At 40.4% G+C, this 27,787-nt stretch overlaps 1 protein-coding gene across 2 annotated transcripts in view; it reads right to left on the reverse strand.

Moving 5' to 3' along the window:
• LOC118228008 (cytosolic carboxypeptidase 4) overlaps positions 1-27,787 on the reverse strand; it is a 163,804-nt gene that overhangs the window by 41,903 nt on the left and 94,114 nt on the right. For both annotated transcript variants that reach the window (XM_035419172.1, XM_035419171.1), the window contains 5 exons: positions 27,617-27,765; positions 26,905-26,992; positions 26,617-26,749; positions 26,066-26,219; positions 15,579-15,759 (listed from right to left, as the gene is read on the reverse strand). In XM_035419172.1, the coding sequence (XP_035275063.1) occupies positions 15,579-15,759; positions 26,066-26,219; positions 26,617-26,749; positions 26,905-26,992; positions 27,617-27,765 (705 nt within the window). The remainder of the gene's footprint in view (positions 1-15,578; positions 15,760-26,065; positions 26,220-26,616; positions 26,750-26,904; positions 26,993-27,616; positions 27,766-27,787) is intronic.

Below are 27,787 nucleotides of genomic sequence, written 5' to 3' on the forward strand. Positions count from 1 at the left end.
TCTGTGAACAAGAGAAGCTATAGATATTTCAAAATCACAGTAAAAATTTGGTATTGCAAGGAATGACAGAAAAACCATGTCAGAGCTCAGCTGCTGTGTGTGACACTGCTGAGCTGCCACACTCTCTGTCAAATCCATCAAAATAAAGACAGCTGATGGAAGCCAGCCCTCCTTTTGAAGACTGAAATGATGGTAATATTCTTTCTGTGCCTTCCATTGGAAATATTCTGCCGTAGATTACCGGTGATTTGTCATTCCTGGCAGGTGCTTTATGTAGTGCTCAGGCGGGCCTACAGAGCGTCGCGTTCTGCCACTCCCGCACTCAGCCCGCGGCTCTGCCGGCTCGGAGGCATTCGCCCCGTCTCTGCACGACCCCGCCCCGTTCCCGGGGCCAGATGACTACCTTCACCCGATGTCCCTGACACCCTAAAACGACAGTCGAGGGGGAGCGGCGTCCAGAGCTGGACCCCACTTGGCGCCGGGGCCACTGTTTAACACTGAGGCGTGTCGGGCATGCTAATGGGATGCCGTTTTCCGTTGCGCTTGGCAACGGAGCTCTTTTATCACCTGTGAGCACAGCATAAAGGAGAGGGGGGGGATGAATCAGAAATTGCCTTTTTGAATATTCATGTGTTTGCTTATTGAAGCCTGGTGACAATAATTCTGCCACAGGGGATGTCACAGGAGGTTGTTTAATACCGCTCCTGTTTGCCACTTCTGAATCTTTGCAGAGCCACCAAGTAGGTGTTGTGAAAGGTGTTGTGAAAGGTCCAGGTCGCACTTGCGTCCATTTCAAAACATTACAACGAGATAAAGCAGAACGATTCAAAATGATTGGAATTAGTGTCAAATTAAGAAGAAAACAACAACCAATTTAACTTTTTTTAATGTATTTGGGTGAAGATCAAGACAAACTTTACATCTTATCAAAGACATAAAAATGGCAATTTCCTGAGATTGCACATTATAGAAATTAAAAGAAATAAGAAAATACACCTTATTATAAATATACCTTAATATATAGTTAACGATTACAGTGTATTCCTTCATACGGTTGCTTTTCAACACACAAATCTGGTCTCAACTCTCATTATTCTTATGGGTGCAGCAATGCACGCTAATTAGTGGCTGTTTATGGAGACTAAGCCAACTGTTAGTTGAATATCACTAACAGAAAAACCCAACACCTCTTCTTTGTATATAAAACAAATTTTACAATACTATTTTTTTTCCTTTGCAAAGTATTCTCAACCACCCCACCCATCTATACTGGAGTCTATCTGGTTTAAAACCAAGGTATAGGTGGAGCTAAATGAACTGCACAGAACATCAAGCATGTTTCAGTAGAAAGACACCCATTTCCACATTGCTTCAATTCAATACACATGGCCACCTTTGGTAATATGCTGACAGTCAAGTTTGAGCCAAAACAGAATTCATTCCTCTCACAAAACCTAATGAGAATAAGCCATGCATCTTTACACCAACGTGAAGATACTTGATAATCAGTTTCCGCTTAGAAAAAAAAATTGAATATGTATGGCTGTACTCCTCCTTTTGTTTTTCAACACATGAATTACTTATGCTTACACCCAGCTCTTCAAAGATGACTCATTAAGATCATATAATAGCATTTCTATATTCTATTTATTAATACGTATTCCTGTAGTTGTTATTAAATCTTTAGGTTTTTTTTCTCACCAAAGTCAAGTTGATGATAGAGAAAGGTTCATTTTCCAAAAAAGAATACATAATTACAATCAGAGTTAACATTATACACTGTCCTTGTGGCAGAATACATGCTACATGCACCCCACCAAACCCTGAAAGTAGCCAAGTGAGAATACATTGAAATTCACATGCAATTACAGGGCTGGAAAGACACCTGAGAATATTAGCATTCTTGCTGGTGAAGTACTTTGCCTCACGTTGCTGATGTCCCTTTCCCAAAAACCCCTCTGTTCTCTAATATGGATGTCTGCCAGACTCCTGTGGCTCAGAATCAAGCAAACACAATGTAGTTTCGCACAAAATGCCACGCTCTTTCAAAAGAGCGAGACAGTCAGCTGCCGGGACGTGCCATAGGCGCCAAAACACCACTCGAGAGAAAGATGTCACCCTTGCTGGGGGTTAGAACCTTCATTGAAAGAGTTGCTGGACAGGTGCCACGCAATGCGACTCCATTTAACAATGTTAAAGGCAGCCTTTCTATTAACCACAGTCAATTAAGCAAAGCACCGTGGAAACGGGGCTCATGAGCAAAAATGATTGTTCCATTATAGTAGATTAATGCCCTGGAGATTAAGAAGTGCACGGTTCTTTGGACAGCATGGGAGATACCATGAGCAGAGCAAGCCAAAAATGTAAGCGATCTCAATCTGACAGCACACTGATACGGACTAGTGATGTCAGATAAAATATGCTGCAGTGAATGATCTCAAATGGAACTTGCTTCAGGTATCACATCATAAAACTGTATTCTGTTTTATAAGAATGTCCCACAATAAATAAGCTACTGTACTTTGTTCGTGGGAAGGCACCAACTACCAACATTCAAAACAGCTAGTAATAATCTTCCTCTAATTTCAAATCTCCAGGCATTCATGTCTTAAGGGTAGGGTCACTGGTTTTTCCAAAGCAGCTTTCTCACCTGCATTCCAGTCATCCCTCAGTATAAGGGCAGTAAAGCCTTCTTTGACTGCACGTGTTGAGACAATTATCACATTCCACCTCCCCAGTCATCAATGTCGACAAGTAAACTGCCACTTTACAATGAATCACATCAATGTTCCCAGACTGTTGCCTACTGCATTCAGTTGAATTCAATTGGCCTGCTGTTCTACATGGAAAACTTGACTTTCACGATTCGTGGGTTCATTTATCGCAAGTTTATTTACCAACCTCAGCTATTAATCGATTTTGTTATTGTTTTGATCATCTTTAATTTAACTTTTTTCTTCTGGTAGGACAATAATTATGTACACATTCATATTTGACATAGTTAAGTCCAACAACTTTTTTGAACAATGAAAAGAACATTTGATCTAACTAAATCAGTAAAATGCAAGAAGTCAGATACTGGGCAATGAGATGCACTTTCGTTTTGAACTGGAATGTTAATCCAAGAGATTGTATTACCTTAGCAGTCAGAGAGCTTGTGTACTAATCACAGAGAGAGCGATTGCCTCGTCATCAAACATTGTGTGCACTGGCCAGTGATTGAACTGCACCTGTTCCCTGAAGAAAACTACTCTCCTCCAGTAAATGGATGCCTGTTTTTTGAGTCCCAGATCAGACGGTTTTCATAGGATTCTATGTATCATAGACTGTGAAAGAACTGAAATGAAGATGTCTGACCAGAACTAGGAAAAACGAGCATTTTTGTTCTGAGAAAGACTGAGCGTGCCGGGTAAGGATACGTAATGGAACACCGAGAGCGGGCAATTCCAATCTTTCCGGCATGCCCGGTGGAGTGATGGGGCAGCCATTTATCGTGAAGGTGACCTTGAGCCGGCCCTGGAGGCTGTGATATAGTCAATCCAACAAAGTGTCTCGGAGCAGTGGCCCGGCTGACAGGCTGAGACCGCTGAGCCTCTGCGGACGGACGACCACGTCACCGCTATAAGGGGTCGTGGAGAGAGAGAGACTCTCTCTTTTATCCCCTCTCTGTATGATAAGGGCTGGATAGAGTCTGAGCAGGACCAGCGGAGGTCACATGGTGTGTCCAATGGGACTCGAGGACTGCTCGCCTAGATTTGCTGATATCCTACCCACAGCACCGGAGCCGAGGTGAGCACAATCTCCGCCCATCACTCAGGGTTATTAACAAGCGCCGAGACAGAGGAGCTCGATAGCCATCTTGTCATCGGACACATGTCACTGTCCCTCCTCCATCTTGTGGATGGATGTGTTTTTTCTGGTCACGTGTTGACCCTACAACAAAGTGCTAAGCTAAGGGCTGGAGGTTTGGTACTATGAGCAGCATTGAAATAAATATTGAAAGTTAAATTATTTTATAATGTGTGAAAAATATTCACGAGGTCTGCACCTACTTATAAGCCATTTTCTTCGGAACCAACAACCTTATTGGGAATGCGTGTAATTAATCTTGTTTATTGACAAAAGTGATTTCTGATGACTGATATATAAAGACCCACAAACGAGAAGCCAAACCCAACACTTAGCAATGACGTATTTGTCCCTTTTGGATTACTCGGCTAATTGTGACTTGGGGAGAGGGAGCTCCACATATGAGGCGCAGATATGTTTGCGGAGAGCAAAAAATTGCTGATGTTTGCACATGACCCTGCAGGTGGATTGCCTTCTATGAGATTGCTAGTGTGTTTCCTTATGCAAATCAAAACGAACAGGCACAGGCATTCAATTTAAAAACAACTGGCATTCATCCTGAGACCCGCACAAAATTAAAGGTCTGCGCATTTCATGAATCCCATGTTGGATTTTTTGTAGAAACTTGTATTACTAGCAAAATTAAGAAGGATTTAAGAAAGGTTTTGTGAATGAGGGCCAAAAATACCAATTCAGTAATTCAATAAAATAAATACAGAACATGAACACAAATATATTCAAGACAACCATAAATGTAATTTAAAGCTAATTACAAAACTAATGTTAAACCATTACTGTGTTCAGTTGAAGTGAACGGAACTGCCCAAGGATGCAAAATGAATTTCAGTGCAAACTGACAATAAAGTTATATCGTATCGTATTTAGACAGATGCACCACTCAGCTCCACTACAGATTCTGGCAAGCTATTCCATGTGTGAATAACTGTGTTGGGGGAAAATGTAAATACACACCAGTATGCAAATAGCTTTTAATTCATTTCCACCTGTGCCTGCTCTTCTGTTGACAGTTCCTGGCTTGAATTTTCTTCCATGACCCAATAATTGGAATATTCCATAAATCACTGAGGTGACAGTGCCTGCAAATGTATCTGCAAAGTCAGACCATTCCAACAGTCTATCCAAACCATAAACAGCCATCTGAGAAATGAAAAGAATAAGTTTAATGACTCAGTACTGGACATTAAAAATGTGGCTTCAGTATGTCATACTGTGCTATAACTTGTATATTCTTTCACTTCAGTAACTTTCATGATGTCCTCCACTTCCCTTTTAAGTCTGGCCTTTGACTTGTGACAGGTTAAAAACAGGGCCTTTACTTGGGGCCATTTGGACAGTGGACCCAACCTCAAAGCCTCAGGTTCTAACCAATGTGTAAGAGATAGACAAGCATTTACCTACACATCACCAAAATAAACTCAGTGCCTCAAACACTTTCCAACTCGCTCTCACAAACGGAATTCATTTGCTTTTTTGACCTGACCAAGACTCGGTTTTCCATGACCCAATAGTGGCCTCAAATATTTAATTGGACCAAGTATTCTTTCCATGGAGTGATTTAAAGAGTAATTCCACTTAAGATAAGGTTTTTTTTTTTTTTTTTTAGCTGAAAACGTGTTTGTATGCCTACTTTATATTGAAACATTTTAATCCGTGCCATTATTTCAATATTTCATATAATATTTGGCAGAACTGCATATTTTTACTTCTGTCTAATGTTTTCATTCTTCTTTATGCATCCCACTAGAGCTGGTCCCAATTGAGATGTCAGAGAACTTCTTTTGAAGTACTACTACATAATGTAAATGTCAATCAAGATATCCAGCCGGAAAATTGTTACTACCCACAAAGTTGTCCATTTACTTTTTAAAATGAGGGAACACTGCTGGCCTCTGATTGGCTAGATTGGTTTGGGCCCGAAATTTTCAAACCAGAGAAACATGGCGGCCTGTTCATAAACTTTCTCAAGGTCCACCTAAACAGTCCACTAAAAATGTTTCTGAAAGCATTTGAGATGAGAAATCTTGATTCATATTTGATCTGCAATGCCTAGTTTGACAGTTTGCGAGTGCAAATACTCTTTAAATACATACTTCTCATTTACATGTCAGACTTTTTAAAGCAGGGAAGTGGTTTGACTTGTTGGTTTTGCCAAAGCAGACCGAGAGAGCAGTCTCAGGTAGTCAGGTAAACAAGCATCCGCTCCCTGAAATGGTGGCTTGGGGGGAATTTCAGAGGAGTTTGCAGACAGCCTGTGGCAGCCAGCTGTGGACTGAATTGTAATTCCAACCAGAGAAATAGCCAATGTGATTCATACAGCAATATTTGCAATCGCACAGCATGAAGAGCATGGAAAATGTATGAACACTTTAAGTGCATTGGTAGATTCTCATGCTGACAGAGTACCCTGCAGCATGACCAAGTCACATGATACCCCCCCCCACCCAACATGTTTAATGCTACCCTGTTATACTGCACGAGTGCCTGGTTTTATGTAGCACTCAGAGGACCTATGGAACATAGCTTTATGGACACTGATAAACACTGCCATTGGCCACTTTTGTTGGATGAAAGCATTTCAAATAATTCAGTTTGAAAAGTGATCAACCAACTGGAACCCTACATCATTACGTTATTAGCATGCTGGCCGCATGCCAATAAACATGTCATATATAATGACATGAAGGTATACATCTGCATCTTGCTTTTTTTTTTCTTTTCTGGACTTAGTCAAAGTGATGCACACTGTTAAGAGCCACCTGCTGAAATATGCTTGAGGCAGCGGTGGGTGGGGGGATGATGGGACGGCGGAGTGGCTGGCATTTTGATTAATCTCAGAACAGCTCAGCCTTGAAGGGGGGGCCTCCAGGGCAGAAATGGCAGAGAAGGGGGTGGGGTGGGGGTTATAAAGAGGGGGGGTTGTGTCCAGGGCTCACTAGCTCTCATCACTGCCGCTCGGAAGCCTTGGCTGATCAGGGCCCACAGGAGAATACATGTCACATCGAGAACAGGGCTGGTGGCAGGGGGGTGGGGGTTAAACAGAATGAGCTTCCATTGGAGTGTGAGAGTGGAGACAGGCTGAAAGATGACAGTGGGACTGACCACTGTTCCCCCATCCCTCCACAGGTGTTCCTTTCTGTGACAGGTAGAACACTGACAGATTAAGAGAAACAAAATGAAGATGTAGAATTGTGCCTCCTATCCTACAAAACCTTGTTTGGAACTTTTGCTAGTTTTCCAGTTTATTTTCTTGGAAAAAATAGCAAACGAGCCCCCCGCCCCAAAGTAAGCCCTACTATAATTTGGTTTTCACTCTGACTGTTCTGATAATATCTTTCCATCAAAAAATGATGTTTCCCATCTCTAACTTGGCCAACACTGCAGGGCTTTTGAAGAAACTTGAATGTTGTCCTCATTCCTGTCCAGGTCACAAAGTCAAAGAGCAGCAGAGGTGCATAGGCTTCCCTGATATCCACTAAAGTGAATGACAACAAGCCCTAATGCCCTCCCTATTACTCATTTATAGCAGTAGCCTAGGTAACATTTGGTGTTTTTTTATTTTATTTTGAATGGTTTCAGAATCAAAAAAAGAAAAAAACTATTTTTGATTATTTCATTTAACCTTCGACATGCGTGCTTGCGATTGATAATTCAACTATTTGTTTGCATTTGCTCACTTGCAGTTGTCAAGAGTACAAATAACTGTTGATTGAATCAAGGCCAGTGTTTACTACATGTAACACTGCTGTACACATACTGTGTACTAATGCAGGTGGGAATTCATCCACCCACTAAGGGCCTCCATGTTTGAAATATTTCTGGTTTCTAGTATCACACCCGAGACTGCCTCTCATTTCATCCTGTCTTGTGGTAATATAGACCATTCTTTTCCTCATAGTACCATGACCATGAACTAAATCACAAAGCACAGGCTTTCATGGAAGGGCTTTTGTATGGAACGGTCTTCTTGCTTCATCATATCCATTTGAGCTAGATTTTCTCAGGATCAGTAACTCAGTTCTTGTTGTGGGCCCTCTTGGAACACGTTGCCTGCTCTGGAGCCTGCCTGATGGGGTTGGGGTAAGCCTCTCTCCCAGGGGGGCTGAGTGTGGCCCAGTAATTTCATTGCAGGCACACAAGGCAATCCTTTAATTTCCAGTGTGTGGCTCTTTGTAGGTAAGGAATCAGTCACAGAGGCCAAGGTATCATTTATCAGTCAAAACGCACAGGGATTATTATTGCGCACAAAATGTGTTTTCTTAACCCCATGCCCTGCCTGAATTATGGAGACACCCCTTTTTCAGCTCGTTAACTGAGCGACACAACAATTAATTAATAAGGGAAGGGGGCAGGTGCTGGTGTTTGATATATTTTTTACAATTAAATTTTTATACCTGGTAGCACATTCAACAAAATAGTAAAAAATGTAATTGTCCCTTGGTTTATTATTACCATAGAAAATGGGAAGCTGCAGGCCGAATTTCTTGGGCATCCAATGAACTGCCACAGGTGAAGGCCTATAGATTAACAATAATATGTCCGTGGCTCTGTGCGGATTAGACTCTTAAGATCCCCAGGGAATTCTTTATCCCAATGCATTGAACCTCTGAAGTCAAGACATGTGACATCCTTGTTCAGGGTCATTTCAAGGTCACACATGCCTGCTCTGATTTCTATTTCACAGACATTTCATGGTCTCATTTCTCTACCAAACACTATCAGTTGGCTGTGCATACACATCATCATTGTTGCACCATTAACTTCTAGCTATTTCTATTGCATCTGTCCTTTCCATCTCTCATATCATCATTTTCAGTAGTAGCTCTAGCAGAAAAAAAACTGCAGAAATAAAAAAAAAAACATACCATATATAATTAATTCAATTTAAACCACATGGGAGATTTTAAGTAGGTAAGCTAATATATAATAACAGTGATCAAGGGTCAAGTAAATAGTTTGGCATTTTCCCCTTTGTCTCAACTAGAGATTTAAACCTGAAAGACAAGGGTTTGAATTCCAGCCATGTATGAATAAGTCTCATTGCTAATAAATAACTGAAAATATCACAATGCTCAGGGCATTGCGCTTAGAATTCCAAGGGCATAGACTAGAATCCCAAGTGAGGCACTGCGGTTATACCCTTGAGCCATGAACTTAACCATTGATTTCTTCAGCAAATATCTAGCTGTATAAATGGATTACATGTACAAAGAACTGAAGTTACTCTGGATAAGGGTGTCTGCTAAATGTCTAAAGTGTAAAAATGTAAATGCAAACGTGCATTTTGTTTTGGACAGCAGTGTAGCATAATTGTTAGGTTATTGGGCTTTGTAAGTTAAGGGCTGTGGACTCAATTTCTATATGCAGCACTACTGCCATAACCTGAAGCATAGCATTTAACCTGAATTGCTTCAGTGAATATCCCGCTATTTAAATTGATTGTATGTAAAAATGTAATTTGCGTAAATTGGTCTAGATTGGAGCATCTGCTAAATGCCAAAATGTAAAATGTAATAAGGGTTGACAGTCTGCATTCCTTTAAAATAACTACCTGCTTCTAATGATGTTAAAGAATTCTCTAGCAAACAAATAAAATAATTCCTTTATTGGTGTATTGATTTTGTCAGGTAAACCTTTCTCTGACATATTACGTCATGCAATCGTACGTCTAGGCTCCATGGCAACAACAGTTTTCAGTTTAAAAGATTGTCTTTCTCGAAATTCCCTCATTAAGCACTCAATCAAACTGAAAACAAATGTCTGGCCTCAACTCTAACTGTCAAGACATACGTGTGCACAACACAAATTCAATGGAAATCACCTTCGGGATACAAGAAGCAGGGGGAACAAACAACTCGGGAACAATTTCCTACTTGATGCTGTTCTTAATGGGACCAGCTGCATAATGTAAGAATTAATAGGCCTTTGTCATTCAGCCCACAGCACTATAGAACAGATTCACTGCATGTCATAAAAGGCATCAGGCACACTCACAGAGACAAAAATGTGAGAGTGCATCCACAATTCAACGCAATATGAAAGGGAGTCCAGAGCCAAATGTTCGAGAAAATGTGTCCATTCTCATTCCAAACAGCTTTCAATTTGGCTGGAAAAACACAGAACGCAATGTCACATTTCCATGTACAGCAGGTCAACAGCAGCGATATAAATCACTGAAAAACTGCAGATGACATAATGATGCTCCCGCAGTCCGTGGTGAAAAGCTACACACGCACTTCCTCTACCTGTGTGAGGAGAGCCAATTTGGAGCATGTCCCTCTCATCTTTAAAGCAAGCCGTCACCTGTGCCGGAGCATGGGGCCGGGGGGGGGGGGGGGGGGGGGGGGGGGGGGGGGGGGGGGGGGGGGGGGGGAGGGGGAGGGCCGGCCGTGGTCAATGCTAGCCCTGTGGAATGATAAATAACAGATGTTCCTTGACAGCCTGTGCTATTCATCATGCGCCTGTCTCAATCTGGCCGGTGGGGGGCTTCACAATATGTCAATGTCACATGCCGGTCCGCCCTAATGAATCAAAACATTTTAATACAGCTTATCTCTGTGTTTCCTTCCAGTTTTATCAATGTTTTAACCTAGCTTCCCCCTCCCCTCTCCCTTGCGTACTGCAGGGAAACTGGAAAATGCATGTTGTTCCCCTCAACTCTTGTTTTCATTTCACCAGGAGAGTGTCTATGACAGGAACATTCATTTAAATCACACGGGTTACACAAAATGACGGCAGAGCATTAGTAAGAGAAATCCTACTGATAGTATTACATTTCCATTGCGTCTGAATTTGACAAAATAACATCAGCTGTAATAAAGGGCCTCCCCCACACAAAATAAATAAATAAATAAATAAATAAAAAAGGAAGATCGACGCAGCAGGCAACACACCTACTTTTTCTGAGCGTGAGGCTTGATATTGAATTCAAATGCATAGATCTGTTAGTCAGTAAGCAATTATCAACTTAGCTTCAGCAAGAAGAATGAGAACAATAATTAAGTAAATTACTATTTTAATTAATAACATTGTTGAACATACAACACATTCATTTTGTAATGTCGTGTACCCCTCCATGTCTGCAGTGAGTGTGGAGGTGAAGTTACAGCAAAAGTGTGTGACATCATAGCATTATTACAGTACCAAGAAATGCAAAGGCATCCAATAAATCGGGGCTGTATTCCAGTAAACGCTTTCATTTTTAAAGCCTCTGCCTTGTGATTGCAATTAGCATGCATGCAACTACAGTCTTTGATTTTAGTCCTGCTTATGGATTGCTCAAAGGTAAGGTCAAAACACTGAAACAAGAGATTGAACTCACTGCCTAATATACTCACACTGTTTACTCTTGCATGTTGCACTCTGTTGTTCAAAGATCCAAAGGAAATAAATGAAGAGGAAGCTAAATGTGCACAAGAGATCGCCTCTCATCGTTTAAGTGATTAATAAAGGGTTTTATGATGAGTTTTTAATTGGCAGAACTGTTGATAAGAAGGAAGGAAACAGTCAGGGCAAAATCTCACAGAGATGAAGAATTAAAATCCTCAAACAAAAAGCAATATATATATATATATATATATATATATATATATAATGTTGAGAATCAACAAAAGGTAAGAGAATTTATGAAGCATTGTTCTCATCATCTCCTTAGAGAAAAAGACAAATCATTTCTTTCATTGGCCAAATTCCAAGTGAAAGTACAACATTGTGGTTATGAACTGGCCGACTGATACCTTGAGAACAAAAGCCTCTCCTTAAGTCAGCAGAAAGAAGTGAACGAGGGTCAAGTTTTGCAGATTCCCTCAGTGCCAGAGGCCAAGGGCACGGCTGTCTGAGAGACAGGAAGACCAACTGCGCCCACTGGGGAGGAAGGCTGGACACTTTTCCTAATAATTGAATTCTGCTTTCCTGACTTTGGCACAAAAATACGGCGTGGTATGTCCCTGACTCAAGGCAGCCACGTTTTAGCCAGGTTATTTCTTCCCCTTGAGCGCAAGGGACAGAGTGACTGCACTACTGCAGAAAGCAGGAAAACTAATAGAAATGAAATACTGCTCTGAATGGCAGTCCACTATGCTGAAATATAAATTACAATGTCCTGGGTAGCATTTCTGGCTTCACATTCCATTAATAAAACATTAACCATGATAAGGACATCAACACACTGATAAAACACATTATTCCTTATAGTTCAATGGGCAAATATGCAAATACTGTTAATTAATTATTATTTTTGCTTTACCTTCAGTTATTTGTTTTGCTGTACTCCTGTAAAGCTTAAAGCTCTTGGTGGTTATGACATATTGACAAAAACTGTAATTACATGGTTTCTTGTGCTGCGACACGTTTTTAACAACACAACTGCAGGTGGGGCCTGAGGCAAGGCACCTTCACTAGCTTGGCCTCAACACACCATCTTTCTCTCTTTCCCAAACCCTTTCCCTGTCCCTCTCTCACTCACTCTCTTTGTGGTGCAACTTCAAGAAAGGCAAAAATGACACAACTATGAATTCACTGAAGACACTTAGAAACATCCCTGAAGGCACAAAACTTTTTTCTTGTGAAATGACAATGCTGTACTTTGGCCTCAGTGTTCCCTTCTGATCCCACACTAGACATGATATTCCAAAAAATATTTTTTTAAATCATCTAAAGCCATATTCCTGCATGATAAGGAGATTATCCACTTGCATCTCATGCTGGGGAGAAGTTCCCTCTAGGGTCTGTTTAATGCATTTTCTTTCCCAGTTCTCAAGGTCAGGGGTTTTAAATGACAATCTGTTTTCATCTGTTCACACCTGGAATGGTAAAAGATTTGAGCCACATGTATGTGATAACAGCATTCATTTTCACTCGCTGGATCTGCTTTACCCCATATAATTACAACAGAAGACAGCTCTAGTATCTGCCCCCAATGAGGGGTGCGGGGGACGGCTTGTCAAATGCGTGATGCATTCACAGACTTTACAAATCGGCCAATCTCTGAGCTGGAGTCCCAGCAGTCCACCAGTACACAGAATGCAACACTTCAAAGAGCCTGCAGTAAATGTCATTTTCTGAGTCAAACAACAGCCCTAAAATAGTATATCATCTTTTTCAGACAGCTTTTTGAAATATTAACATATAGTATTACAGGGTACTGTGCAGCAACACAATGTAATTAAATAAATACATTAGTCTCAATTTCTTCTATTTCTCATTATTATTATTATTATTATTATTATTATTATTATTATTTAGTAGCAGTAATAATATTTGCACTGCTATTGATACAACATGGATTATTCATAACAACATAGTAATTCGTAATCATAACGATTGTCCACTTTTATTTATGTTATAGTCTTTTAAATTTGAAAACACTAAAGTTAAACTACCTCTCTCTCTCGCTCTCACTCACATGGACCACACCCACATGCACACATATGCACATGCATACACACATGCGCGCACACAAATGCACGCATGGTCTCACACACACACACACACACACAACCATGAACATATGTTGAGTCCAGAATTTTTTCTGTACATATTCTGCGACGGTCCGTGTGGTTCTAGTACACAGCTCATCGTCAAACAACTGGGGAGCTTTAATCACCAGAACTTTCCTTCCACAAAACACTGAGCCAGAGCCCTGTGTGTGGGTGAACAAAGGGTACTGTGTCACTGATGGATGCACATTCCACTGCATAGAGACTTGTGCATCTGAGATCGAATACAGAATGAAAGTATAGCTCTAACACTCAACGTTAGCTTTTATACCAATTCTGAAAATGCATCACAATGCCTGTATATATTTCCATTGCATTTTTTAATAATATGAGGCATTTACAATATTTTTTATAGCCAACATATAGAAGCAGCACTGCAAGTAGCACTTTCAGTTTTTTTCTGGCTTTTGTCCAGGTCACAGGAGATGTGTATGCAAACAAGTGGCATGTCCACATCTGCAGTGTGCTGTTCTGTGCAGCCCCGACTGCCAGTTTGGTTCATTTAACAGATTGCCACACTATGCCATGCGGCAATTCAGAACACAGAATGCAGCCTGTGCACCCTGACAACAAATCACACAGGCTATGCCCGCTGCAATGAGTCAGTCCAGCAGGTAACGTTAGTTTTACCTGCTTAACTGTGGAGCGGACAGTCGTCAAAATTCATTTCCAAAAATAAATTAAATGAGCTGTGGTAAAACATCATCTATTTTCTCCTCACAATGAGTAACAATGAAGGGATGAAGATTCACATGGAAACTAACCTCAGCATAGTACGTCAGAATATAGGAAATGAGGGAAGGAAATTAATATGCAATTTGGAACACACCCAGAACCAGCATCTAAAAATCTCTGAGTGGGTCCTTCAACTAAAAATACACATTTAATCTCTTTTTCCACATCAGTGTCAATGAATTCCATGATGAAACTGCCAGAGGCAAATGTGACCTTTTCGGGTATCAAATCATAATTTGAGTTTATAAGGTTAGGAAACACTTAAGGCACATTTACATATAAATGAAACAAGGTATTTACACCCATTTGAGAACCACCTGTGTTTTAAATGGAGGCTCAGAGCTGTTTATAGGTTAGTTGTAAATGTAAACTGCACTAAATTTCACACTCTTTACAAGTACCATCTGTGAAAGACACAGCGCGGCATCAGCTCAAAGACACGTAGGTAGCCATCTTACAGCAGCATCAAGGTGTATATCAATTAAACGCCCTGGCATGTTTGAAAAGCCTTCATGGTCAGCTCCTCTTATAACAAAGTATGGTGCTTTGACACAGCTAGATGACCTAGGTGGTGTCAATATGACACGCATCTACCTGGATTGTAATTCTAAATAGTTACAATTAGCTCAGAAGAAACTATTGCTAAAAAAAAAGCAGAAGCCGTACTGATTTTTCATGAGGCGACCGTGCACCTCCTTGGAGTGCTGCAGACCTCGGTCTAGGTCTGAGCCATGGTGCCGGCTTTGGCCGCGAGATGCTGCCCGTCGATACCGCCTCTTATTGACAGGAGGGCTCAGAGGGGAGAAAAATTGGTTTTGGTCGACAAAGATCTGCAGCGACTCACTCCTATCGACAAGCACATGTTTCCCCAGTCCAAACAAGCAGCATAATGTAGAGAGCGAATCTGATCAATTACTCTTGCTCGGGCTCCCCGGACACTTGGCTCACAATAATAAAAAGATTGTGCTGTTGAGTCTGTCTAGTCCCCCTCCTGGCTTAAGTGAGGAGATCAGATCAGTCACGAGTAAGGGGAAGGTGAAGTGTGCTATCGATCATCTTTGGCCAAAAATAGACCGTCAATAGGGTAGTTTTGCTTATAAAAAGGACAGGGAGACAGGGGAATCATATAGCTACTATTCACGTCCAATATGAAACATCAAGTGAGATGTTATCCGGCAATGTCACAACAATGTCTATCCATTACATAAACACTGTCATTCAATCGAATGGCAATGCACTTTGTCCTGAACTTTAACAGACTCATTTGAGCGACTTAGGCTCCCCTCCCCCTTTCTTACACAATTTTAGTCTAGCAACAGCTAAACAGAATAATAAAATGTAGTGCAGCTTTAATCAACTAAGCAGCCTCGATTTGACTGCAATCACATGCAAATAAGCGTACGACCATTAAAGGTGGATCTGAGGCTTTGGTTCAAAGCAGAAGAGTAATTGGCAAAGGTGCACCAGCACCAGACTCACATGCCATTGATGACCCCGTCTGGGTTGAGCATGGGGAGGATCTTGAAGATGTAGGCCTCACGCAATCCCTCTGCAACAGGGTCGCTGCTACACAAGAACTCCAGGGTACCCTTCATTACCCAGCTGGCATTGCTCTCTCCAGGGTGCACCCGGGCCGTTAGCACCACATATGGTCGGTTACCTGGGGTGGGGGAGAAACATAGGACAAAACTTTGAGCTTGACTAATGTCTGCATATGTATAACGTCATCTTACAAGCAATTCCAGTAGTTTAATTCAATTCACAATGTAACAAATTGAACATGTAGCACAGACTGCATAGAAAAATACATTTGTACCTGAAAATCATAGATGATCAAAGGGAATTGCATTGTTTTTTGCATTATTTCCATAAAATGGGTACTTTTAGTAGACAAAGTTCAAAGGTCACCAAACATTAGCTCAATAGCGTGTCGGAACACTGTATTTGCAGCCTGAGCTACAGCTACAAATGAGGTACCCTAGCTTAGCAAAAATAATCAAACTTTAGGACATGCCTTTGCATGCTGTTTCAGGTAGATTCATATTATTCTTCTTCACAAAGCTGTTTAGAAAAGAGAGGGAAATGGATTTCATATCAGGAATGCCTTGAGAATTTAATTTAGTCTGGCAATTGTGGCCAGCCTTTCAACCAGGAAAAGAGGGAAAAGAATTCCATTTTCACTGATCCTTCGGTAATGGGTTTTGCCCAGCATTTTAAAGATACATTCTATTCTTGCTTTACTGTGCGTCTTATATCTAATGTCATCTTGTGTGCATGTGAAACAGTGGAGGAGTCAAGCTTTTGGGCCAGATGAGTGAATCATTTGTTTTCCTGAAGCTAAAGAAAGGCGCATCTCCCCTTTTTTAAATTTGATGCGCTGTTTTGGGGGCGAGGATTAACATAAATTATTATAAGAAAAATCATTGCCATGGAATTTCAGCAAAAAAGAACAAATTGTACGTGATTTCCATTGGCACATTACCCTGCTGTTAAATGTTTGAATTTGTCACCACTGGACAGTGCAGCATGTCTTGAAAATATCTTCAGACAAAAATAGAAAGCCTATGCTTTCCATATGGATCTACCTGTATTTGAATTGACTGGATATAAAAACGCAACTGAAAGAAAATGCAAGCTTCTCTGCAGGAGTGTCCAGAAGATAAAATGAGTGTGATAAATATCACATCAGCCTGAAGCGTGGATTTAATTTTCCCTCCAGAGAAGCCCACTTGAGCTTGGAGAATTGATCATTTATATTCCTGTTCAAGGAAGGGAAAATCTGATTCTGTGCGTTTGTGTGTGTGTGTGTGTGTGTGAGAGAGAGCGAGAGAGAGAGGTGCATGGTGTAGGTTATGTGAAATGGTGGTGCACTGTATATGATATCCAAAACAATACACATATAAGCAAACGTGTAACCATATGCATGTAAACAATCATGTACTTCATTGTGTGACTCACTTCCCAGATGTATCTGGGAAGCATGTCCCAGATACATCTGGCAATGAGAAAATATGTAAGCTATTCTGAATAAAATACAATTTAGTAGAATGGCCCACAATAGCAAGCAAGAGAGAAACTCATGAAAAAGACCCTTTACACAATGTATATAAATTTTTATTTAGTGATTATTGAAGTGATTGTGTTAACTAGCATGCCTGTATCTGGGTATGTGGCCAAGAGTAATCCCAGTGACACAGAAATGGCAAAAGGGATATTTAAATGAGATAATAAAAACATGCCCCCAGGCTATGCTGAACAGGGACACTGAGATTGTTTTGCAACTACCACATATTATACCTTAAATAGGAAGCAAAAAACAAAACAAAAAAGCAGACAGCAGACCTTTAAAAATGACTAACAGTAATAATGACTAATAACTTATTTTTACCTGTTTTTTGTTGTTTCCTTCATGTTGGGCAAATTCTCTGGTTGAAACACATCTTTTCTAAGTGTGAAGGGAGGCGGGTAATTAAGATATCAGTGCTGGTTCGTTTAGTCTACCCACTGTGAGGGCAAGGAAAAGCTCTGAGGCAATAGCCTAATTTGGTACATTATCGCTATTTTTCATTTTCAAAGGTGTGCTCTGTTGTTTTCCTCGCACATTATTCTGCACAGTTACTTTTGGCATTATCCGATTCACGCATTCACGCTTTCTGATAGCTCACGGTGCCTTAGTTCTCCAACGTGTAAAGCGGAAGTGTCGATGGATGTGGGTGTGTTTTGAGAACATTTTACAAATGAGGTCAGTAGCAGTGCTCATTGTTATTCCACAAGTCACAAACATCTTACACCCACAGTAGGAAGAAAGCAGAACGTGCCTGTGCCACAGTTACACACAGCAAGGAGGAGGTGTTCTGGCACATATTTCAGCAGATCAGGTGTTATGAGAAAGCAGTTTTATTTATTTATTTTTATTTATTTTTTATTTTTTTAATCACTTGCCGATTTTAGGGCTGTTTTTGGAGAAAACGTCAACCCACTGTTGACTTTAATCACAATGTGCATGTGCTCACAGTCTGTGTGTTTGTGTGTGTGTGTGTGTGCATGCGTTTGTGTGTGCATGTGTATAAAAGCGTGAATAAAGGTGTGAAATACAAAGCCTAAACACTACAAATCAGAGAGAGAAGTAACTCGTTCTGCCTTTTTCAGTCATGACTATGAAAATTACAGTTCTTTAAGAGTAAATCACAGCTACTGTGATTTTATATTTAAATTAGCTCAAGTTGATAGTGGTGTATCATTTTTGAAATTCATGACTCATAGGATTCAGAAATATAAACACAATGGCTTTATCAGTACATATTTGTTTTGTTCCCAAAACCACTGAGTTAAAAGCCTTATCCCCCACCATGACTCCACAATGGCAGCTCATGAATCAGTGAATTACAGGGACAGCGTATGCCAGAGAGCGTGCTTGGGAAACGTGATGGTAATGAGTTGACACTACACTCAGTATTCCCTCTAGGGGTTCTCTCTGGTAATAATGATCTTGTTGAGGAATTGGTCAAACCTGCCACTCACATACCTTGGACGAGGGTATTTATTCTGTAGCATAGGACCGAGTGGATGCTCCTCTGTGACCCGTCATTAAGCATCGATGTGATTAAAGAAAAGCCATAATTTTTCATAACCTAATACAGTATGTCTGCCACTGTATCTTCAATACAGCAACATTATTATATCTTAATCTTACAGTGACTTCTCTGTATTAATAGCATTGAACACTTTTCAAATTACACATCCAGTAATAAATGATTAGTAGTCTGACTTTTTAGAATTCCCTGCACATGTAACATTCACCTAATGCAATCACAGAGCTAAAAGGTTAATTGGGAAGTCATCATCCATTAAAATTAAATGGTATTGAAATGCTTTTAATTAGGTAAAGCCATATGAATAAGTTAAAAAAAATTTTTTTTAAAAAAACATAGAAAGGAGCGGGTCCACAAGAGAAGTCTGGCAAGGCTGCACACAGCATTATTACAATCAACATTACTGCATTGCTGCCTTTGAAATACTGTTATCTCAGTAATTTCTAAAATATTATAAGAGTCCACAGAATTCAGGTGTTATATATATAAACATGTTTTTTTTCCCCATTTACATTGGTTTGAGCCAAAAGCTTAAAACGAAAAAGGATTCACTCCTACATGCTTCTCTGAGATACCACCTCCCTACTGAGAATGGCTTGAAATTAAAAAGATGAAAAAGCCAGGCCAGATTTAGAGCTTTGGGAGAAAGATTAGAAACACACTTTTGGCTGTCTGTCACCAGTTTGGCGGCCATGTTGCTCTATTCCTTTTTGCGTAACGCACCTGCCTCTGTTTTGTTCTACAACTACACTTAAGGCAACCTTGAAATCAAAGAGCACCATCCCAAATTGGGCCTCCTGGGAGCAGGCCTACTAAACAACCTAATAAAATTCAGTGTTGCTTACAACAAGAGGGCACATCGCAGAATTACTCCTTATGATTAAAATATAATTTTCACAATTTCTCCTCTTCAAAATAACTGACACAGCTACAGCATATCTATACATCTCAATACTGAGACCCTGACAATGGTTCGGTGATGGCACATAGATCGCTCAAAACAGATAGCATGGTCAACAGGACAGGCCTTACCGCGGTGACAAAGATCAGCGTATCTACACAGAACTATGCGCAGTGCGACATCAGTGTGACCATCAAACACACTGTTCTTGTCTGCATCTCGTTCAGTCTCCAGATCTGCCTTGCCAGACATGGTCACAACAGGCAGCAACGAGCAGAGGAGGTGATATATTCTTCAAGTCCAACACTGATATTACCACTGTCTGCACACTGAAGGCCTTTCTAAAAATGAGAAGACACAAAAAGAGCAACGTTGTCTTTAACTGCGCAGAAGTTTTAAGTGGATCGTGACAAAATGTCAGCTAATGAAACACAAAAGCAGCGATGTCAGTGGTGTCGGAGAGAGCACAATGGTAGCCCTAAGCAATCAGAAAGCAATCTCTCTCCTCCCTGTAAACCCTTCCCGTATATGCAAATAAGGTGTAATTAGTACAAATCAAAGATGTCCAATTCTAATTATAAGATGAATTTGCCCTGCAAAGCTTATGAAAATTTGCCTTTAATTTTCAATTTATTAATTAAAAACATTCGAGTGCAATTATGTTGGGCTTATTTTCTGGGTTTGCTAATTATGGAGCATAACCCTATTTAGTATGACAGCTTAGCTAAAAGCAATAATAATAAATTAAAAAAAACATTCCATAATATTAATTTTTCCCTCCAAAGGACCCAGAACGGTTAGAAATGCCCATCCACCTGTTTCCATTACTTTAATTTCTGGCACTGGAAAAACACATTTGCTCTGTATACATAAATTTACAGGTTCAAATAGGTTCAATAAAATGCTTGAAATATACAGCTGATGCTTGCACACCTTGCACATTTCAAAATGTCAATGTCAAAAAAGTCATGTGAAGTATAAATGCTACAGTACAGTAATCATGTAAATTTTTTGGGTATTAGTACCTGAGCATTTTTAGTTGGATCTACTATTAGGCTACTCTTTCTTCACTTTTGCAAATCCGTGCAACTAGGTAGGATCATATCTAAACACGTCCAGGTGCCTAAATCATAATTCCGTTTTTGAGGTTCAGTTTAGTTTAAAGGGTATGATAGATCTGTAAGCCCTCACAAAAACCATACTCTCTCAAAAAAAGGTTATTTGTCTTGTCTTCATAGGGGAACCCTTTTTAGCTCTTTATGGGTTCCATAAAGAGCTAAAAAGGGTTCCCTTATGAAGACTCCGTGGTTGGTGTGCAAAGTGTGAAAGCTCCCAGATTGAACCACTTTGCCCAACAAAAAACAAAAAACCTTTGCACTACATAGGGTTCAGCTGTGATGACACAGATGAGCTGACTGGAACCATTTCTTCTGAGAGTACACCTAAAAATGGAAGCAGCACAATAACCACAATGACCACAGACTCTCAGTCCTCAAGAACACTAACTTCTGTACCTTCTGACTTCACACAGTATTCTGATACAACTTCACACGTCCACACAATAAAGCCCCAAACCTGGGTTCTTTTTGTGTGTTTACCCCTTTTCCTGCTGATTTCATCATCACAAATGCTTCAGTCGCACAATCAAAAATCATCCCCGTTTGACATTTAGCTGCATCTTCTGCCAATAACAACATCTAGACAGTCCACCTAAACTGTTACTTATATGATCTTGAAACATTGCATACAAGATGTGATCTTCTTATATGCATAGTAACACATATTTCTTAAAACTATTTGGGCCCCATTTGTTATATGGCTTGGATGCCAATGATGTTGTTCACAGCTCCTAGCATAATTTGTTTCCATGTGGTTCAGCCACCTCAACCATATAAAACATCTGAACCAGATGGGGGGGTATGGCTGTGTATCTCATTTAATCATTGAACAACTACAGCAGTGATAACATTGAGGTATAATGAAGTTATTAGTTGGGTAGTGCTTATACAGATGTAATAATAGTTTATTGGGCAGTCATACTAATGATATTATTATTCACTTCTCATCCAGAAACCAAAGGCTTACTGTGGGCAGTCTTTATGCATAAACTCCCTCAAAACAGGAGATGACAGCAAAATTAATGTGTGTGCCCTAAGCTATAAATGCATTTCTAACATGTTTTCTACAGTCTGAATTTCACAAACAGAAAACCATGGATATTGAAACACATCACAGCTGTTCAATTACAGAATTATGGAGCCAAATCTAATAATGTATTCTGTAGAGACACATACACTTTCTGCTGATGTAGATTAATTTTTAGTGACTGCAGCGGTCGTGGAAATGCACTCATGCTGGAAGGAAATTCACGGCCTACGACACAATAAATTTAAACCCACCTCCCCTTCCCAAAATACCATGCTTCAGATCTGACCCCAAAGCTCCATCATTACAGTTATGAATACTTACTTTACTACTGCACATATGTAAGTTACACCATATATGAGCATCTGCTAAATACCTAAATGAAAATGTTATAAATCGCAACAATGTTAGCTTAGCAAGATACTGCTAGCTGCTAATTTTGCTTATAAATTCATTAATTTATTTAATTAAAGAAATTATTCAAGTTTAAAGTGATAGTTCACACGTTTTTAATCTGAAAAAAAAAGTATTTTGACCAGACAATGACAGCCCTCATCACGTTAAACCACCTTAACAGGTGTACACCATTCAAGCCTGCATTCCATTTAATCGCTGCCTCTCTCTGTGTTGCTGTTGGAACAGTGCTAGAACACCACACATAACTATAAAGAACTAAGCAGATAATGATAAAATCTGCTCATAGAAAGTCAGTACTACATAAATTGCACTGAAAAAAACTGAATGCACAGCAATACACATAACAAATCTATAAACCTTTTTGTCCATTTATAACCACAGTACACATTATCAAGAAAGCAAAATTGCTAAAATGTGCTTGTATTTCTTCTCCCAAATGGTAGTTCTGGACTGTGATGTATTGATGTTTCCTAGGTGTGTACCCCCAAGTTAATCATGCTGATGTGTCCTTGGGGTACTTTTTTAGAGTACACTCAAAAGTGTTGTTACTATGTGTTGCCTCTGAGCACAAAAGCGAACAGCAGGTTCATGCAAATAACTGCCTCCCATCTCATATATTCCCCACCATGCAAGCTAAGATCTCAGGTGGGAATTACCTTCTTGTTACCAATAAAACATTAAATGGAAACACATGCAAGCAAGCGCAGTGGATATATTACAACCGTCTGACAAGTACAGTAGAACCTCAGGTATACAAACATCATAATTATGGCTAAGTCTGTCAACTGAACATGTATGTATGAGTATGAAACTGGAAATAGCATAAATAATTACACCTTATCAATATAAAGCATTTATTATCGTGCAAAAAGGTGAGCAATAACCACAAAAAGTGAACAATTTCATTAGCTACAAAACTGGAAATACCTGTACTATTAAACATATACAAAGGAGCCCCCCCCCCATCCCACCCCAAAAAAATAAAAAATACGAGGGAAAATGTGCTTGATATAGAGAAGAGTCAGAAAAATAAATATAACAAAATATAACAAATAAAAGTAGCCTATTGAAAAAATGAAGCTACAGTAATTTAAGGAACAACTGCAATCCATACCGATTGTTAAAATTGGTGTAACAGCTGAGACTGTGACCCATTTCAAACGACGACTGAAGACCCACCTCTTCAGGCTGCACCTCTCCCCATCCCTCCCTTCCCCCCTGTAAATGACTAAACTTAGGGTTGTAACTAGGCAGCTGTTTCATAGGTGACTTAGTTGATGCGCCTGTCTTAACGACTACTTGTATTTTTATTTATTTTTTATTTTTCCATAGATTGCGTTGTTGCCGTTCTCGTTGTTAGCGTTAATCAGTTTACCATCAGGGTCCAAGTTGAACTATGCGGTTGTTCCCTGTACTTGGACCGGTACTTCTCTCTAGGGGTTTCGTCATACTTGTTCCTGGTTATGGTTATACACTTTGTTGTACGTCGCTCTGGATAAGAGCGTCTGCCAAATGCCTGTAATGTAATGTAATGTAATGTGTATGTAGACATCTCTACCAAAGTCATAAATGTTTCAGAGCTCTGAATGACCTGCATTCCTGATGCATTTGTATCAGAGATTCTACTATACTTCACACAAGCTTGTGCATAGCCTAAAACAGTAGCACACTTTTCTGTATCACATTCTGTCATTCCAAACCTATTTCAAAATCAGCTTTCAGTTTATGAATAATTAACAGATGTCTGTTTGCTGAACCGGAAATCACATTTTTAACAAAACAGCTTCAGAATAAAGTTTTTATGCTGTAACCCAATATAATGTTCAGATAAACAACTCAAATGGAATATTGCATCTATTTGCCTAACTGAGCAGTCACACAACAATTTTCTGTCAATTGAAAGTATTACCAACAAGGTTTCAGTACAGCTTGACAACATGAAAAGAACCCAACATCATACAAGAATACAACATCAACAACAACAACCCCTTTGCAATATCATGCCTCTCTCTGATGCAAATAAACTGTTTAATTATCAAAAGCATCTGACAGTATTCATGAACTATACTGCACTCTTAATCAATTATCGGCTTTCAGGCTATGCTTCATTTGTTTATTACCGATCCAAGCACAATTCAAAAGCATTGATTTTAATTAGTTCCCTTAATAAATCATGCCACAATAACCCAATGAAAGATATTTGTGAGATATTTTGTTATTAAGCAACTGGAGAAGAGGATGACATTTGATTACAGGCAGAGGGAGATGGCAAGACCAATTCAATACCAGAGTTAATTGGTGTTAAATTCTCAGAAATTAGCTTTTGTCACAGAGTTCAAGGTTTTATATAAGTTACTGTAGTTCACAAGCACACACCGACAAGGACAGATTGTCAAGGTCAAAGGGGTGCATTTGAAATGTCTGAAATGCTAACACTGCACACTGATAGGAATAATTATTTTGAGCCATATAAATATTTGAAGCTGTGTTCTTTAAGAATTGTGCCAGCGGAACATTGACAATTCCAGCAGCTGCTGTATTGGCTATATAGAGGAATAGATGTTATAATGTTTCATGCATTACCCATACTGGGAAATCCCTATCTAGAGAGGTGTGAAAAAGAAAAGAAACCCTCTTTCAATTCAATGGTCTAACATATTAGGACATAACAAACCTTCATCTACTCCTAACCTAGTCCTAACCAAGTCCTAAAAGTAGATAGATATAACATCATGTGACTCGTAACAAACAAAAATGTACATTGCAATTCTTTATCCAGCTAAAAAATAAGCCAATATGCAGGAACTGTCTGTGAAAAAGTAAGTTTACTTCAGTAGCTAGCTACGTCCTATTACTGTATGTAAAACCACAGAACTGAGAGAGCGTGCACTTCATTTTCCACATCACCATACATTTCACTTGAAACTCATGATGCAGGTAAATCTGCATATTTGCCTTCTGCTCAAAGGTGATTGTTAATGGATCTGTCATTAATGGGAGTATATTAGCTGTCAATCCAAAAGGTTACCTTGTAGTCACGTACAAACAACTACGCAAGCACAAACACATTCCATCTGTGAATTTTACTTTTTTACTTTTTAATACACACAGCCTATATACTTCATCCACTGCAAGGTGCTGGTGGGTGGGAAGCGATGGCGTGAAGAGCCACTTGAATATGAATAGGTAATGTCCATGCACACAGTTACATCTTACAGTGTTGCAAGTTTTATTGGTCCATGCACGCCATAACAGTACCCAGGCCAATGCTAGTGGGCTGTTTGCTCTTCCCTTACGAAAATCCACTTGCGGAATAATTACGGCAGTTTGATGTATGATAATACATTCCTGGGCTCGACTGTAGGCCATATGCTCTGCCTGTCTTTGGGGAGATCACTGCAGCTGTCTCCTCCCCCCCCCCCAGGTTTAATCAGGAGGATGATCAGGGGCCAGGGAGCACTCCCTGGTGCCCTAGCCTGGTGATCCCCCCTGCAGGGTGCCACCTCACACGGGGATGGGCGGGTCAGCTCGTCTCCTCCTGCTCCTCCTGAACACACACATCCATCATTTGAGGGCTCAGACAGAACCGGGTCCCCGCAGACCGAGTCCAAGAAGCTGACAGCGCCTCACAGCTTCCAAACTCAACTGGGCTTATTGCTGGCAATACTTGGGCCTGCGTGAACTTGCACAAACCAATGAGACCCAATGGCTGGTCATTCAAATGCAGAATAAATGCTTGTGGTCCTCTCCTGTACAATGCAACCCATCCCAAATCCCTGTGTATTGCCTCTACTCTATTTGCCACAAAATTCTCTTTGCTGGTTATAAGATTCTTTGAACTGCTGCCAAAACTCTCACCACTGCCGCCTGTGGGGGCGGTACTGGGAGGGGCGGAGCCCTATGTCACTCACGGAGCTGGTACAGGTGACTCCAGCTGTGGGATGGGGGGCAGGCGGTGACAGTCACCAGGGGACATGGGTTTCCTCCCAAGGTGCTGCACAGGCTTTGCTGTCTGAAGAACACCTTGCTGGGGTCGACCGACTGTTCCAGCATCTGCAGGTGCGTCTGGAACACAGGCCAACAGGGGGCCAATCAGTTCAAAAGGAGCAAATGGCAGCAAAATACATTCTTGTGCTCAAAACATATTTGCTGGCCATAGATTTAGCTCACTCTCTCTTTTGCATATGTGCATTTCAGTAATTGTGTGTGTAAATGGTTGTATTTCCTTTCTGTAATAGTGAGGTCAAAGAAAACTTTCAGTAATTGTGTGTGTAAATGGTTGTACTTCCTTTCTGTAATAGTGAGGTCAAAGAAAGCTTTACACAAGTAGAAATAAACATGATGAAATCTAATCAAAAAATGTCTTCACATAAATTATACATTAATAAAAAAGACACAAGCATAAAGCTTTTTTTCAATGAAAAGCACAATCAGAAGGAGCAGTGAGCCAGTGCAGAGGTACCTGCAGGGTGGAGAATGTGTATGGGTAATGGTATGTTAGGTAGCAGACATCGTCGCTGTGTCGAAAGGTCACGTCGAAGCTCAGTGTGTAGTATGAGGGGCCTTTCTGGTGGTCGCTAGGGCAGAAATGGTTCCTACATTCACAGAAAAAGCAACATATCCTGGTTATAATATTTTATTCTGTCACAGCTGGTTCATTAATTAGAGACAATACTCTGTCACTGATGAGAATGCAAAGCTGCTGTGCACACTGGTACTGTAAATTGTAGGCCGGTGTTTAGCCGCAAACCTGTAGTAGCAGATCTCGCTGCCGACTCGCAGCCAGTGTGGGCGACCCAGAAGAGCTTCGCAAACAGAGTAGAGAACAGGTTGCATCCCTGATGCCAGAAAAACCTTCATTAGACATGATACATCTTACTTACACACACCTTACATCAACAGTACTGCTTAAAGCCAAAGGTCTCATCAAATAAATCAATGTCAAGAAACCATTAATTGGGACCAAAACAATTTCTTAATCACTAAATAGCATGTTGTGGGTTCAGTTACATTAGTTACATTACAAGCGCATATTACAAGTTGAGGCCTACTGAGACCAGTCAGCTGTACTGCCATCGAGCTGCATCTGCTGGGATGTGGAGGACTGCTGGTGTCAGACTGGAGAGCGTCGTACCTTACAGTGGCACACAACCTCGCCTCAGAGCTGGAAAGTCGAGGCTATGATTTACTGTGACTGCTATGACATCCTTTATCCAGTATGACATTCAGTATAGGATGCATCATGCATAGAGCTTTAAATGCACATGCACACACACACACACACACACACACACACAGACACACACACACGCAAAGACACACAAAACCACACACAGAACCCTAGTCTAACCCACCTCCCATTAGAAAACATTAAGATCACATGGGGTGTTTGAGAGCATCCAAGCCTTACACATCTGACTTGCAATCTCCATTACCCACCGGCGCCTTTTTAATTTTCTCACCGTAATTGAACTGGCTGTTGTCTTTCTCGCAGTTGATGACGTTGAAGCGATAGAGGACGTTGGCCTGCATTCCGCTGACCTCAAAGTAGAACCACTGGAGGTGCTCTGAGCAGTTCACATCTGGATTCAAGATCAGGTCGTATTCGCAACTGGGGGGAGGGGGGAGGGCGT

The sequence above is a fragment of the Anguilla anguilla genome, chromosome 5, assembly GCF_013347855.1.
Source record: "Anguilla anguilla isolate fAngAng1 chromosome 5, fAngAng1.pri, whole genome shotgun sequence".
Taxonomy (NCBI): Eukaryota; Metazoa; Chordata; class Actinopteri; order Anguilliformes; family Anguillidae; genus Anguilla; species Anguilla anguilla.